The 15,744-nt window shown below is 39.6% G+C and overlaps 1 protein-coding gene across 1 annotated transcript; it reads left to right on the plus strand.

Annotated features, from left to right (window-relative positions):
* Positions 1-215: 215 nt before the first annotated feature.
* cyth2 (cytohesin 2) lies at positions 216-15,691 on the plus strand. The gene is made up of 12 exons (XM_006804819.3): positions 216-395; positions 4,425-4,575; positions 5,685-5,751; positions 5,837-5,955; positions 6,038-6,118; positions 6,334-6,446; positions 7,214-7,362; positions 7,450-7,561; positions 8,567-8,643; positions 10,808-10,879; positions 10,968-11,122; positions 11,295-15,691. Exons 1-12 carry the CDS (start codon positions 329-331, stop codon positions 11,380-11,382), a joined length of 1,251 nt encoding a protein of 416 aa, XP_006804882.1. The 5' UTR covers positions 216-328; the 3' UTR covers positions 11,383-15,691.
* Positions 15,692-15,744: the final 53 nt, after the last annotated feature.

Raw genomic sequence — 15,744 nt, forward strand, 5'->3', positions numbered from 1 at the left:
GGTAGGTGAAGAGAAAGAAAGCAGCTGAAAGAAGCAGAAGACTTATTCTAGAAATAAATCGGTGAAATTACTTGTAGGTCAGCTTCCAACCAGTAGGGTTTGTTGTGCTTTAATGCCAATTTAATCATTTAAAAATAGCTTTAAATGCGAGGCATCTTATTTTGAAAAACAGCTGACCGGAAGTGTACCGCTTTAAATGTCAGACACTACTTCCGGTGTCGCCACCTCCTTTGTCTCCGGCCCAAAATTTCGACACCAGTGGTTGTCTTTTTTTCTCCCGTTTAGTTTTGAGGATATATTTATATATATCCCTATTTTTTGACATTGAATGACATTCGATTCTGAACTATTTATGCCTAAAAGTAAAGCGCCAAAAATGGATGACCTGGACTACAGTAAGTAGCTATTCGCACAGGGTATCTATCGCTAGCCAACTGTGGCTAACAGTCTAGCTTTAGTTTATTAGCGCAGGTGAGAACTCAAGAACTCATTTAGCATTTAAATGGAAATAAAATACCACGGAAAAAGGGTGAGAATATTTTATAGAGGTATGGGTGTACATGTTTACAATATTACAGTTTCAACTAGCTTAGGAAATGCATTATCTTTGCATGAGGCCATTTAAACATTGGTCGTTTCGGTGAGTGATAAAAGCTAACTTTTTAGCTAACCACGGTGGATTGATTTATAAAACCCTAACTAGCTTTTAGGCTACACAAAGGCTCGAAATAATGATGTACTTCGTTGAAAACACCAACTTCTTTAGGTAGTTAGTGTAGTGGATGCTGTTGCGTGGATCACGGCTTTGATCCAGGCTGTGGGCGTGGTGGTGGTGCACAGCAGCTGCTTGCTTTGCAGAGTAAACACTGCTGCTTTGACCTCTAGGTCAACGTTTTCTGCAGTAAACCCTGCTCAGATAAATGCTGTTATCCTAATAATATTATTTTTAATGGAGTTTACAGAGGTATTGATTTAGTCCGAGGCTGTAGATTGTGGTACTGCTTTTATGTTTATTTCATATAGCAGGTGATTAAATTGATGTTTTCACTTTAATATAATGTCTAGCACAGTGATAAAACACAGTTAAGAAAACCTCAGACATTATCCCTCTAAAAGTCATACATTTAAGTGACTTCATCTCTAAAATATGCATATATGCAACATACATGTACGTATGTTTAATAGCACTATCTGTTTCATTAGCACTGACTTTATTTTGAATATCTACAGTGTTGTGAAAAAGTCGCAAGAACCCCTTAATTTTTTTAAAGCCACTTAACCCTGATACATAAATCTTTCAAGCATAAAAGTCATCTAACATAAGGCATAAACTAGTGTTACCTACACATAACATAACAAATTACTCAGAAAATAGTCAATTTTAATTTAGCAAAAACACATTATTCTTTAATTTCTTTAGTTCAATTAGTTGATCCATCTACTGTTCACTCAAGCCTGGTCTGAGTGGAAGGATGACTGTCAAGAAGCCATTCTTAAGGAAGGGAAATGGACAGAAAAGGCTGAGGCATAAGAATAGTTATTCTTCCAGTATAGGAATAATATTTATAGCATACATATATACAAGAACTGGACTGAAAATAAATGACAACAGGTCTTATGGAGTAATGAATCCAAATTAGAAATATGTACAGAGGTAGTCAGGAGAAAGGCACAACAGTGAGTGTCTACAGCTGTACATCTGTAAAACCAGATGGAGACTTTGTTATGGTTTGTTGCTGCATTTCAGCAGGTAGTGTTGGGGATCTTGTCAAAACTGATGAAATTGTGATTGTGGAAAAGTATCAGATTTTGATCCATCGTATAATAATATCTGGAAAATTACCAGTACCATCTGGCAACAGCTTGATTGTTCGACATTACAATGATCCCGAACACACTGTCAGTGTAATAAGAGCATACCTGGATAGAAAACAAAACATAGCAGGACACTCAGTCATGGATTGGCCTCTCAAGAGTCCCAACCTCCTCATTAATGAAGCGGAGAATGTAACAAAAGGCAGACAACATCCAAGAAGAGCTGTGAGTGTCCTTCAGGAAGGCTGGAGAATTACTCCCGAAGACCACTTAAAGAAATGAAAAGAAAGCTGCCTAACAGTTCAGGCTGGTTTGAAGAATAAAGGTGGTTGTAACAAATAACCACTTTCAAGTCTGTGAGAATTGTACAAACGCCCTTGTGCATACTTTATTTCAATTTATGTTTTTACATGTTTCAGTAAATCTATTTCTCAATCTCCTGACAAAATGAAGGGTGACTCAAGGCTTTTTACACAGTACTTTATGTCTGAACTGGGTGCAAAAAGACTGCTTATCGGAAGGTTATCATGTTCAGTTTTATGTGAAACTGTTTTATCACTATCATGTCTTAACTTTATTTTCATTTTGGAGCCTGTAATTTGTTGTGCTGTTAAGTTGTAATCGTTTTATGGAGGTTTATAAAATATTTAACACTGCCTATGAAAACAGCTTCAGCAAACACTGAAGATTATTGGCTTCATAGCATTTTAATTTATTGCAGGAATGTTGTTATTTAGTTGGCCCTTATTGAAATGAGTTAGTTGTATAAACAGACTTATAGTTTAACGTAACTGTGGCATTCGGAAACTAGACCTGCATTTATTAGTAAGTCACTTTTTGTCCATGTTTTTGTCCAGCCATTGAAAGATTATGGTTTTGGCAAATGGTTTTAAACCTTGAAGACAACAACTGGGCACCCATGCTCACTATTGAGGTTTTCGGCTGTCACCAGGATTGGGAATTAAATATATATACAAATATCTATCTATCTATTTTTTAAATGTAAGATAGGCAGGACAGCAAAATGCACAGACTTCGGTTATGTCAAACAACACAGACTTATTGCCACGAGTATAAGCGAAGCAGTCATATTTCCTGGGAAGTTATGCTTCAGTGGGAAATCTACACCGTAATCTATGGCGTAACCGTGAACCCCTCTGAATGCTGCATTATAACCCAACTTGCACTTTCCTAGAAATGTAACTACATGTCGGGTCAGCGCAGCCTGGAGTACTCGCTATTGGGCTGGTTTGCGCTGTGGATTTGTTATGTGCATTTCCACATACTTTTTTGCGGCAGTTTTTGATTTAATCAGTGAGAGAATAACCATCATCGCCTCAATGTATGAAGAGTAATAATGGCATCAATATAAGGACTCACAAATGTCAGCAAATTTCTTAATGGGCAAGAGAAGAGGTGCGATAAAATAGAGGGGTAGATATGATTGCCTCTGGGGAAAAAAACTGACCACAACAATAAGCAGAGACCCAAAAAACTCCCAGCATTTTACTTGTTTCTATCGGCTGGCGCTGCATGTAAAACACTGGAACATGATCACATGGTAATTAATGCATACGTACCTCAGACAAGGATGCTGGCAATAATATCGACCGCTTACGTAGGTCACTTTGTCGGCTTTGCAAAGATTCCCCGCAGAAGTCTAAGTCAGGCCGTATGTGCTAATGTAGTTCGTAATAAGTCCGTATATTATCCAGGTGTTAATATTTAACACATTTTATATGCAGTGGAAATAAATTATACTTCTCCATAATGCAGAAGTCAAGTCTTGATTCCTGGTCTAGCTTTAGAGGTTTGATTCTGGCCACATCCTGAATTTTTAAAGTGAGTATTAGAGCGAGATGGTCGTTCAGTGTGATGCTTACTTCTTGTGGATTTATACAGTTTTTATTTCACTCATATAAAAAAATGGCACTTCTCGCAAAGGGTTTTGCTTTTTTTAAGTAGCCATTTTTAAAAACTGCAGAGAAATGTACTTCAGCTAAAAATATATCTTTTTGTTTAAAAAATGGCCAGAATAACAGGAAAATGCATGAACTTCTAAGTTTGTCTAAATTATAGGCAGTGCAGTGGTGCTTATGTTTTTAGTTGCCCCTAATGGAAAACCCTGTTTGTATATCACAGTGTATTGCTATGAACAGAGTATAGATAGGAGTCCTACTGAAAATAATTTAAAGTGACCACACCAAATGTACAAAAGTACATTCACTTTTTAGTGGCAGCCAAAATCTCAGAGGAGTCAGCTCATTTCCCTGAAAATTGTGTAATTACATAGGTTGATGCCCCAATTAATATCCAAGACTATTTTTGTATTTTTTCTCTTTAACTAACCAAGCTTTTAACTAATCAGTGCTTTACCAGGGACAGGCTTGGAGCAGTTTCTCTGTCATAGTGTAAGAAGCATTTAGAGATTTAATTCTAATTTAATCTGCTTTATTTTAGGAGTCAGTCAACGGAGCAGTGTTAATGCTGTTGTACATCATATTTATGCCACTGTGGGAGACAGCGTTTGATTGGGATTGTTTGGGCACAGTTACCACCTTCTATATATGGATCAGTAGCTGACTCATTCTTCTTCTTTTCCCTTACAGTCCCAGTAGACCTGAGCCCAGAGGAGCGTTCTGAGCTGGAGGACATCCGTAGGAGGAAGGGCGTCCTGCTGCAGGAGATCCAGAGGCTCAGAGAGGAGTTACGAGAGGCAATTTTAGAGGTAGAGGGACTGGAGACAAGCACAGAGGGCAGGTAATAAGAAAACCCACATCAGTTACTCTAAAAAACAAAACAAAGAGGAAGTGATATAAAATAATAATACATTAGAAAATGCTTTTGGAGTAATAAATCACTTCTGTTGTATATATGCTTAAATGAGAAATTTCATTTTCTGTGATGCATACTGTTAAAACTGTGGAAGCTTATATTAAACATGGCCTAAATTTCTGACTATGAGCAAAGCAGTTCCACTCACCTGCTGTCAAACCAGATGGTGGAGGAGCTAAAAGGTTGCACCATGTCCCAGTTTAACCCCTAACTCTAACCTTAAAGTGAATATGTGTCTTTTGTCCTGTCTCCCTCCTCTCACCCGCAACTGGTTGTAGCTGATAGCTGCTCCTTTCTAGTCCTGGTTCTGCCAGAGGAGTTTTCCTGTTAAAAGGGAGTTTTCCTTCCCCCTGTTGACAAGTGCTTGCTCACAGGGGTTGCTGTGACTGATGAGGTTTTCTCATTATAGAGTTTTTACCTTACCTTAAGTTAGCCTTAAACAGCTTAAGGATAATGTTGTTTTGGTTTGGACTCTATAAATAAAAACGAATTGAACTTAATTATGCTGTTGGGATATGTGATTATTGGCCTTTGAAAACGATTCTACCAATTCTTGGCAAATGAAGAACAAAAAAGGCATTTTTACTTACACATGAAAAGGATGTTAGTCTTTTTATAAAACAAAATATCTCAGATTCACGGGGTTAAGATAATTATGCATTGTTTTGAACTGTGACTCCTGCAAAGCTACTCGTGTAGAATCCAAGAATAAAAACAGGGGGCTGAAAATCTGTATGTGTCCACTCTGCCTGGGGTAATATTCTTTAATAGTAATTCTATTTTAGTGAATAAATGGAGTAATTGTTTCCCTTTTAATTTTCTACACATAGCTTTTCTAGGTGAATGTCAAGATTTTGCATTGATGTAAACCTCATGTTCTTGGTGTATTGAAGAAGAATGTTGGTGTTTATAAGTTAAACAGTCTTGGTACTTGGTGATAGCTTTCATGGAGGTTTGTCAGGATCCATTTTTATCAGAAGCTTTGATTTGATCACGTAAGTTAATTATTGCCAACACATTTATCTTCTCTGCAGTAAAACTCTACAGAAAAGTAGGCATGTGGCAATGGGAAGGAAGAAATTCAACATGGATCCTAAAAAGGTAATACCTCAAATATTCAAACAGGTGCTGAATGTGTCTCCTCTAGATTCCTTGGATTGTGACTGACTCGTTCTTCTCTCTGCAGGGCATTGCATTTCTGGTGGAGAATGAGCTGCTCAGACACACTCCAGAGGACATTGCTCAGTTCTTATACAAAGGAGAGGGCCTCAACAAGACGGCTATAGGAGATTACCTCGGAGAAAGGTGCAAGGCGTTGACATTTCTTCTGTATCTTATCTCTTGTTTTTTTAATCAGCCATGTATAACTGACCTCTATGATTTGCAGAGATGACTTCAACATCAAAGTCCTGCAGGCTTTCGTTGACCTCCATGAGTTTACTGATCTCAACCTCGTCCAGGCCCTCAGGTAATCTCTGATTTTTTTGTGTATTGTGGAAAAAAATAGCTTCAATTGTATCAGGCATCCTCTGGTGAGCAGCCTAGTCAACAGTGGAAAATCCCACTCTCGCTCTTACCTGAGGATGCAGATGGAAAAAGGTTATGAAACAGAGCGGCAGCGACTGTTTAGCACAGTTTTTTTTCCCCTCTGATTTGACCTAAACCTTGACCTGTTTTCTGCAGACAGTTCCTGTGGAGTTTCCGTTTGCCTGGTGAAGCTCAGAAGATCGACAGAATGATGGAAGCCTTTGCTCAGAGATACTGCCACTGCAACCCCGGTGTCTTCCAGAGCACTGGTAAAATAAACACACAGTCGCACTGCAGTTCAAGTAGAATAGGTGATACTGAAAGCTTGTCTTAAATCAATTGTTTAGTTACGGTGTGAGTGAACAATTGTTGTTTTTGAGTTCTTTGAATTCCTGTCAGTGCAGTCGAAACGGAAAGTAAAGTGAGGAGTGGCCTTCCAGAATATGTGCTCTCATGCAAACAGTTTCTGTCTTACGAGAAATGACCTGATATGCCAGCCCACAGTCTTCACTGCTCATTCAGGCTACTTCACACCTGACAGTAGCGCTGAAGAGTTAGTAAAACATTAAAACCCAAATTAGCTGACGAGTTCAAACCTAAATAAGCTATTTTTATTTTTTGCAGTTACAAAGTGCTTTACATAAAATAATATAAGACAATAAAAATACAGAAAAATGTAACTCATGAAAAACTGAATAATACGTAAAACATGCTAAACTATTTACCGATGGAAACCCTTGGAGTACCCCTTTATGCTTTTTCCTGAAATGAGTGCTTTCTGTCATATTTCTGCCCCGCTTAAAGAACAAAGTGACTCGGTTTGCATCAGAAGTAAATGAGGCTGGTCACCACCTATGCAACCACCCTTGGAAAAACCCAGGAACTATTTAAAATGTTGTCAAACCTCATCTTTATTGATATACACTGAGGTGTCAAAACGTGGTATTAAGGGGCTAATAGTTAAGAGCAATGGAGTAAGAAAAAACCCTACTCTGTAGATACCTTGAATGTAAACATATGTCTCTCCTGTTCACAGACACATGTTACGTGCTTTCTTTTGCCATAATTATGCTGAACACGAGCCTCCACAATCCCAACGTGAGAGACAAACCTGGAGTGGACCGCTTCATCTCGATGAACCGAGGGATCAATGAGGGGGGAGACCTACCAGAGGAGCTGCTCAGAGTACGATCAACCCAGCACTGCTTTTCTTTGTAGATGCAGAGAGATGTTTATTCTGTGTTCTTATGTTTCTCTTATTTGTTTCTTCAGAATCTCTATGAAAGCATTAAGAACGAGCCCTTCAAGATCCCGGAAGATGACGGCAATGACCTGACACACACCTTCTTCAACCCTGACAGAGAGGGCTGGCTTCTTAAGCTCGGTACGGTGTTTTTGCTGTGATGGGGAGCACTGCTCTTCATCACTGTCTCTGTGTGTGTGTGTGCTTTTAAAATGTCAGGAGAAGGGTCATTATAGTTAACCTAAAACTAGATGGAAATAAAATAAAACTGAGAGGAAAACAAAATGAAAACAATTTTGTGAACTTGCAGAAAAGACTAAATTAAATGAAAATATAGAGGAAATATCCTGAGTTATAGTATTTGATAATTTTCCTGATGAGACTTTGATGGGCATGTTTATTAGATGTCTACAAGACTGTAAGTTAACTGCTTTTTAAAAGTTCTATTTTATTGTAATACCTGTACTTATGGCATACAATATCCATCCTATAATACTTAAAAAGACTAAAACTAACACTGAAACTAATAAACACTAAACTGGAAACTCAACAGAGTTAAAAACAAAAACTAAACAAAATAAAATGAAAACTAATTACAAAAGAATAAACTACAGTAACTCTGGTCAGGAGTGTGCATTGCCACAGATTTTAGAGTGATTAATACTGTATGCTACTGTACTCTCTGCTAAAGCTTTGTGCTGTGATAAACTTTTCTCTTTGCCTCCAATAATCAGTTCAGTGTTGTGGCATAAAAAAAAAATTGCCATAGCATGATGGTGAAAAAGAAGACTCACTTTCTTGTGTTATGGCAGCCTTAAAATCTGATTGTTTTCTTTTGCATGGCGGGGCTTGTCATCTGTGTGTCACTAATATGATCTCCTTTTCTTCCTCCTCCTCTGTTTCTGTTTTGTCTTCTGTCTTCCTCCAAATCCTCCCTTTCCTTTTTCCCCTCTCCTTCTTCACTGCGATTTCCACCCTCTACTGCCGCTGCTTGTTTTCTCAGGAGGTATGTACTGACAGAGTTATTCAAAAAGTTGTAGACATCGATTAGCCACGTAGATTTCTGTAGATTGTAGAAGTAATACACACAGAGCTAGTTTTCCTCTCTTGCCATTCATCATCATCATCAATGTTTTTGTGTTTCAGGGGGAAGGGTGAAAACCTGGAAACGTCGATGGTTCATTCTCACAGATAACTGCCTTTATTACTTTGAATATACCACAGTAAGTCTCTCTGTCTTCATTCAGTGTCTCAGTGGAGGTAAACTCTGCAAACACGTCTGGGTTTCCGGTGTTTATTTATAGTCTGGGTAGTATTGACTGGTCATGCTGGAACCATAGATAATATAAAAGATGGATCTATCCTCCATGACATCACTCAGTGGTTTTTAAATTCTGATTCAGCCCCCAGATGGACCTTACCATCTTGGTCTGTTTGGATCTAACTATTCAATGGCTAACGAGCGATTACCCAGCAATCCTCGGAAAAATCATCCTGCCTTTGGGTGTGTTCACACCTTTACAGTTTAGTCCATTAAAATCGCTCACTGTTTTACTGTGTCTGAACCGAAACAGCTGCACCCTTTAGAGGAGGTAATCTTTGTCCAATTCTAAACAAGCTCATGATTTGTGCTCGATCTGATCCAACTATGGTGTATGCAGGCTTGAGCTAAACACATTCCTCTAGCCAGGTATGCTTTGCATTCTGGAGCACCGTTTGGCATTACAGATGTGCAGAGTAAATGAAACTGTGACAACTAGAACTCAACACCTACTACTTGTTTACTTTTGTTGCTCCTACTCCAGTTACATTTGGTTTGTAGTGACACGTTTTAATTTGTTTTCTGTTTGAGGCTACGTCCACATCGTTTTCTCTCCGTTTTGGCCTCCCGTCCACACTGAGACGGCGTTTTTGCTGATGGAAAACGCAGCATTTTGAAAATGTTCTCGAAAACATACATTTCAAAGCGGTGCTTTCGCGTCGCAGTGTGGACAGCGAAAACTGAGACTTTCTAAAACGAAGATGCATGTTAGTCATATGAGGGCATTATACAGCAGTTGTTTTGTTCACTCTCAGTTCTGACAGCCCTATTAAAGATTAATATCAGTCTGTACATGCTCCAGATAGCTTTTCTTCAAATTCTTTAACTCTCACTCGCTTTTGCAACTTTGTACTTTTGTGTTACTCGCAGCAACAACTCCACCTCATTGTTAGTCCATTTAAAAAACTCTGTGCTTTTCTTCGACCTTTTGCCGCAACGTTTCAAAGAGCCGGAAGGTAAATAAGCAGCAGACAGAAATAAGACAGGTCGAATCTTCTTGCATCTCACGCATGCGCAGTACTGGAACGTAAGCGTTTTCAGCCGTTTCAATGTGGACGCGCAACTCTGTGAAAACCACTGAAAACGCTAGCATGGACGCAGAGCGTTTTCAGACAAAAACGCCGTTTTCAAATCTATCCGAGCTAGTGTGGATGTAGCCTGAGATGAAAGCAAACCCCTGGTAGATTAAATTCGGAGGTTACAAATTCATCAGCTGATCCAGTTGAGAGTAAACAAACTAAAAGTGTGAAAACATCCTTAGAATGAACAAAATTTACAAAATGGACTTTAGGTTTTATTCATTATGACCCTAAATGAGTGACTAAGCCCATAAAGTCACTTGGAAGGTTTTTGCTGAAGTCACAGAGCAATGAAGTTCTTTCCTAAGGTTTCTCATCATATGTCATGCACGCATTGCTCATGTGCTGTCTGTGATATTAGACATGACAGTGGCTGGCAGTGATTCTCGGAGGTTGCTGGGTCTCGCTGGGTGAAATCCGTTGCGTTACTTGAACTCTTGCAATCATTTTTCCAGTGACTGCAATAGACTTCCAACAACCGATCGGAAAACAGTCAATTTTTTTCCTCACGACCGGTGAGGGTCATGGATCCTTTTCTAGACCTGTGTGACTTGTTTAAAATAAAATGAGAGGTAGATGTAACCGGTTGTCTTGACTTGGATTTCCATTCACTACCCCAGAAACTCAAATAATAATAATCACTGTGAGAAGCTAACTTCTCAGACTAATGGCTTCGAGATTGCAGTGAATGTGACGCACTTGTTTTAGTGAGGCAAAAAGGATTTTGTGATCAGTTGATTTTTGAAAACTGCAAGACTTAAAAATGTATTTGTGAGTGAAGGAAGAGCATGTTGCTTTGCTTGAAGCTTGCTGAGCCACAAAGTTAAAAAGTAGTACAGAAATAAAGATGTACAAATGCTAATCTAAGGAAAAAAAGACACATGGGTCAATTTAAAGGTTTTTTTGTCATATTGATTCAAATCATCATAAAACACAAAATAATACCCACAAATATTTATTAACTCATGTTTTGTTTTGTTTTTACAGGATAAAGAGCCACGAGGTATCATTCCCTTGGAAAACCTTAGCATTCGAGAAGTAGAAGACCCAAGGAAACCTGTAAGTGGCTGTTTTTGCTAAAAAGTGTGATGAACAGTATTTTGCTTGAAACTTTCAAAACATTTTTATCTCCTTTTTTTTCTAACAGAACTGCTTTGAGCTGTACATCCCCAACAACCGTGGTCAGCTGATTAAAGCGTGTAAGACGGAGGCTGATGGGCGAGTAGTGGAAGGAAACCACATGGTGTACCGCATCTCTGCTCCCACACCTGAGGAGAAGGACGAGTGGATCCACAGCATCAAGTATGTAAATAAAAAATGTCAAAGAAAACGCGGTTAGTGATGGAACAGCAGGAAATTCTGACCAAAAACGTCATATTCTCCTGTTTGGGAGAATTTATTTCCTTTTTAGTACTTTCTGTTGGGTAAAAGTTAAAAGGTAATATGTATCTTCTATCACTGTTTATCTCCTCAGATCTGCTGTTAGTGTGGATCCCTTCTATGAGATGCTTGCTGCCAGGAAGAAACGTATATCACTTAAGAAGAAAGAGGAGCAGCCATAGATCACGCCCTTCGCTCTCTCCCTGTCTTCCTCAGCTCCTTCATCCCTGCTCCTTACAACTCGTTCATAAGTTTTGATAACCCCTCCTTCCTTATCCCTAATAGCCGTCTCTTCCTTTTCTGAGGACTCTTCCTTGCTGCCCTATCTGCCAGACTTTTGAAAAGCCACATTCAGAGTGAGAAACTCACCCTATGTGGCTGCCTCTTATCTTGGTTCTTACACTACTGCTGTTACACACTACAGGCGTGTGTTAGACCATATTCACACCAGTGCTGATCATCTCTAAAACAACTTTTTTGGCCTTTACGCCACACTCATTATACTTGGTAATGAGGGACCTGAAAAAGCTAAGATTAGCTAAGTCTGCACCTCACAGGAACTAAAAGGTTCCTTTATGCTGCTGGTTGTCTGCGTTACTAAACATCTGCGAACTTTTGGGAAGTTTGATGTTTTCAGTGGAACTACTCACACAAAGTCTTGGAATCCGGCCCTTTTCTCATGTGCATTTGAGCTTTAGGGTTTAAATTCAGTAAGGAACAAATAATGACTCACTGCTTTGTGACTGGCTTGAACTTTCAGACAGTAAGGCCGGATTTAGACTTCTGCAGGGAATCTAGGTAGAGCCTACGGCATAACCCACGTAAGCAGCTGACGTTGTTAGCGGCATTTACGCTTCCGTAACATGTGGCTGTGTCCCAGTGTTTTATATGCTGCTGGGTCCCCACTCTTTGCTGCCATCAGTCTTTTTGTTTTTATTAGGGGTAAACATATTTGTCCTTGTAGTTTTTCCACTTCAATGTACATTCCCTCATGCCCATGTCGATAGTTTCAGTAATTTCTTATTACTGCATCGACCCAATGTGTAGTTACATTTGTACGGAGGTCCACGTCAGGTTACGCTGTAGGGTTACACATGGGTTTGCAGTAACGGCGTAGCTACAGCGCAGATTTCCCACTGAAGCATAAATCCCCAGTATCACCACCAGTATCATTAAGCAAAGATCTTTTTGGGGGAGGGGGGTATAATAATGCTCACGCAACTTGATTTAGGCCTTGATTTTCTGTCTTGATCTCTGCTGATCTTGTCCATTTTTGTGAGTTTTGCAGTTGCATTTCATCACACAGACCCCCTACAAATAGCAGCGAGTTGTTCAGCACAAACACTCTAGGCTGGCTTGAGCCCCTGCCTATGCCTGTTGGAAAATTTTCTTTTTTTGGCACATGTAGTGGATTTTTGTGAGGTGATATAAAGACGCAGGTGTGGATCCAAAACCAATGAAACAAACATCTGTCAGAGATTCCTCTGCATTAGTGTGAATGTGGTCTTTTTCAGGTTAGAAGTCCTCTGAACCTAAACGAGACATTGCCTTTCTTGATTGTGCATACCCTACACCAGGGGTGGGCAACGCCAGGCCGCGAGGGCCGGTGTCCCTGCAGGTTTTAGATGTGTCCTTGAACCAATACAGCTGATTTAAATGGCTAAATTAGCTCCTCAACATGTCCTGAAGTTCTCCAGAGGCCTGGTAATGAACTAATCATGTGATTCAGGTGTGTTGACCCATAGTGAGATCTAAAACCTGCAGGACACCGGCCCTCGAGGCCTGGAATTGCCCACCCCTGCCCTAGACAAAATGTGAATTCATGACACAAACACTAATACGTCTAACGTTGAGTTAGTGGAGTGAGGATGGAAACGAGTGATTTCAGATGACTAACTTGTTCTCATTGCTTCCTGTAGTACTTGTAACAGTTTTACATTACTACTTGTCCACATTTGGGTACTGTAGACACGTCATTACTGTACAATGCACAATATTTATATTTCCAGGTTACTGTTGATCATGAAGTACGGTCGAGTTGAGACGAACATAAGCAGACAGCTGCGCGGTTAAGCTCACTTAGACAATATATAAATGTTCTTTAGCATGTTTCTCTAACATGTTTGAGCAATAGCAGAGTAGAAAATCATAGTACCAGTTTGGAGGCTTGTTAACAAATCCTTTATACCACTGACACTGAGCAGTTAGCATCATGTTCTTGCAGATGTAACGTTATAGCATGCCACACATCATTTTCAACACTACAAGACGAACATGTCTGACGTCAAACTGTTAGTCGGGTCTGTCCGCTATAGTGAGTTTTAAGGAATCACAAAGGCAGCTCATTACAATGTACACTTTTTGTAAATAGATGTTAGCATATTTGTTTACTATGCGCATAGAAATGATTTAATTTATTCTTTTGTTTTGTTTTTTTGTATGAGCTACTGTTTTACTGCATGTCGATAAACTGAGGCGTCGGTCGTAGGTCTGATGCGTCGCTGATCATGCTAGTGCACTGGTTTGAGAAGTGTTAGTGTTTCCTGTTGACTTGGAGAAGATTTAAAATGGAAGATTGTTAATGCAAAAGTTTATGACCCCATTCAGTTGTACCTTCTTTTGAGAGAATGAAGTTTTGTAGTCTGATTTAACTGTAACCACACACTACATGATTTTATTTATTGCTGAGTAAATCAGACCCAGTAAAGCACAAGCAGAGATTCGGTCTTAGGCTTCGGTTGTTACACGATCGAGTCCAGATGAAGTGTGAAGGAGCCGTTTACAAACCGAAGCTACCGAAGACTACAGCGATTTAAAATGAAGAGAAACGAGACGAGAAACACTTCGAAATATCACATAGAAACATTTATATATAAAGAATAAGACTTTTAGATTTGTTTCCCGTCGTCGATCTTAATCTAGTAGTTTAAAGAATTGGCGCTTTAGATGGCAGAGAATATGTTTGTTAACTGCACTTTATCGATGTTAGCATTTTGGAAAACAGTACTCTAAAGCAGGGGTGTCAAACTCCAGTCCTCCAGATGTTTTGAAACTTTTACATGTATCCCTGTTGCAACACATCTGGAAAAAAATTAGTAGGTCATTAGCAAGACTAACTTGACTGCATGCTGAGGTGGCAACCCCTAACCCTTCCTCAAGTAAATTTAAATAAATGTTAAGTGTTTGGGAAAAATGTACTTCTAAAAGTACTTTTATTGCACCATGTTCATTCACTCATGAGCTGCTGTAACATGAATCAAATGGCTGAACTGCCACCTTAGCATGCAGGCAACTTCTATAGTCTTGCTAATGATCTACTAATTTTATTCAGGTATGTTGCAGCAGGGATGCATGCAAAAGTTTCAGGACACCGGCCCTCGAGGACTGGAGTTTGACACCCCTGCTCTAAAGGAGTGTCTGCACAGGAAGCAATTCAGAGATTATAGAAAGTGAACGACATTCAGCAATTTCAAGGGTGTTTAAAAAACAAACAAACAACAAAAATAAAATAAAAAACAGGTGAAGCAAAGCAGATGGATCCAGAGGAAAAACCTTTCTTTCCTGAACTGAACTGAAGCTGCCAGTGAGAGCGCAGGATACCGGTGATTGACATAGAGGGTTACTCAGGATTTGGCCACATTTCCAGTGATGTGAATGCTGTGCCGGTCTGCTGTGGAGAGAGGGCTGATTGTGAAGGTGTCTCAGGATACGCTGGGGAGTTATCTCTTTACGCTAGCTGAGGAACGCCTCGGTGTTCTCCTCGATCAGCTGAAGGAGGTGACTGCGGAGAGGGAGGGAAGCATATCGTTCCCTGTTTTTACTGCCAGATTGAATGTCAGTCACCGCTATCCTGCAGCGTTGAAAGAGTCATCTGGGATCCGCCCACTTTGCATCATCAGCGTGTTTGGTTATTTTTTTATTTTTCCCTGGCCATAGTCGGGTGAAGTCGTTGAATGTCACTAACTTTCTGTGGTTTATGATCGCCACGTCTCTGCGAATCGCTTCCTGCGTAGACGCTGCTTAATAGGCTGAAGTGTGAACTGTGTCGATACATCACCTCATCAGTTCCAGCGGTAGCAGCAGATGTTGATCATGTTGCTTTAAGCTGAATGGGGTCTTCCCTTTTATGATTCACCCTCCAGGGTGTCACTTTATCTTTCATGTTTGTGCTTCTTGTTCATCACAGAGACTCTCTGTAGGCCTTCACTTTCTGGGTATTCTTGAAATGCAAAGTTGCCAAAAAAAATAATATTTTCATTCATATTGCAAGAATGAACACTAAAGTGAACTGAATGAAGCTGGACCACTGTTTCTGATTCCTTTCACCCCGGAGCCGCCACCTTCAAAAAACGTGTTTATTTTGTATTTATTTATTTTTGTTTACTGTGAGGTGAAGATGGATAGATCATCTGTAAATGTAGCAAAAAGGAAAACCGTGATACATTGGTGCCAGTAAACTACTGTGTAACAATAAAAGGTAAATGGAGATGAGCGGTTGTTGTGTTTTTTGTTTTTCTGAGATATTGATTGAGATTTAAATTTTT

The sequence above is a fragment of the Neolamprologus brichardi genome, chromosome 11 (assembly GCF_056152115.1).
Source record: "Neolamprologus brichardi isolate AB-2024 chromosome 11, ASM5615211v1, whole genome shotgun sequence".
Taxonomy (NCBI): Eukaryota; Metazoa; Chordata; class Actinopteri; order Cichliformes; family Cichlidae; genus Neolamprologus; species Neolamprologus brichardi.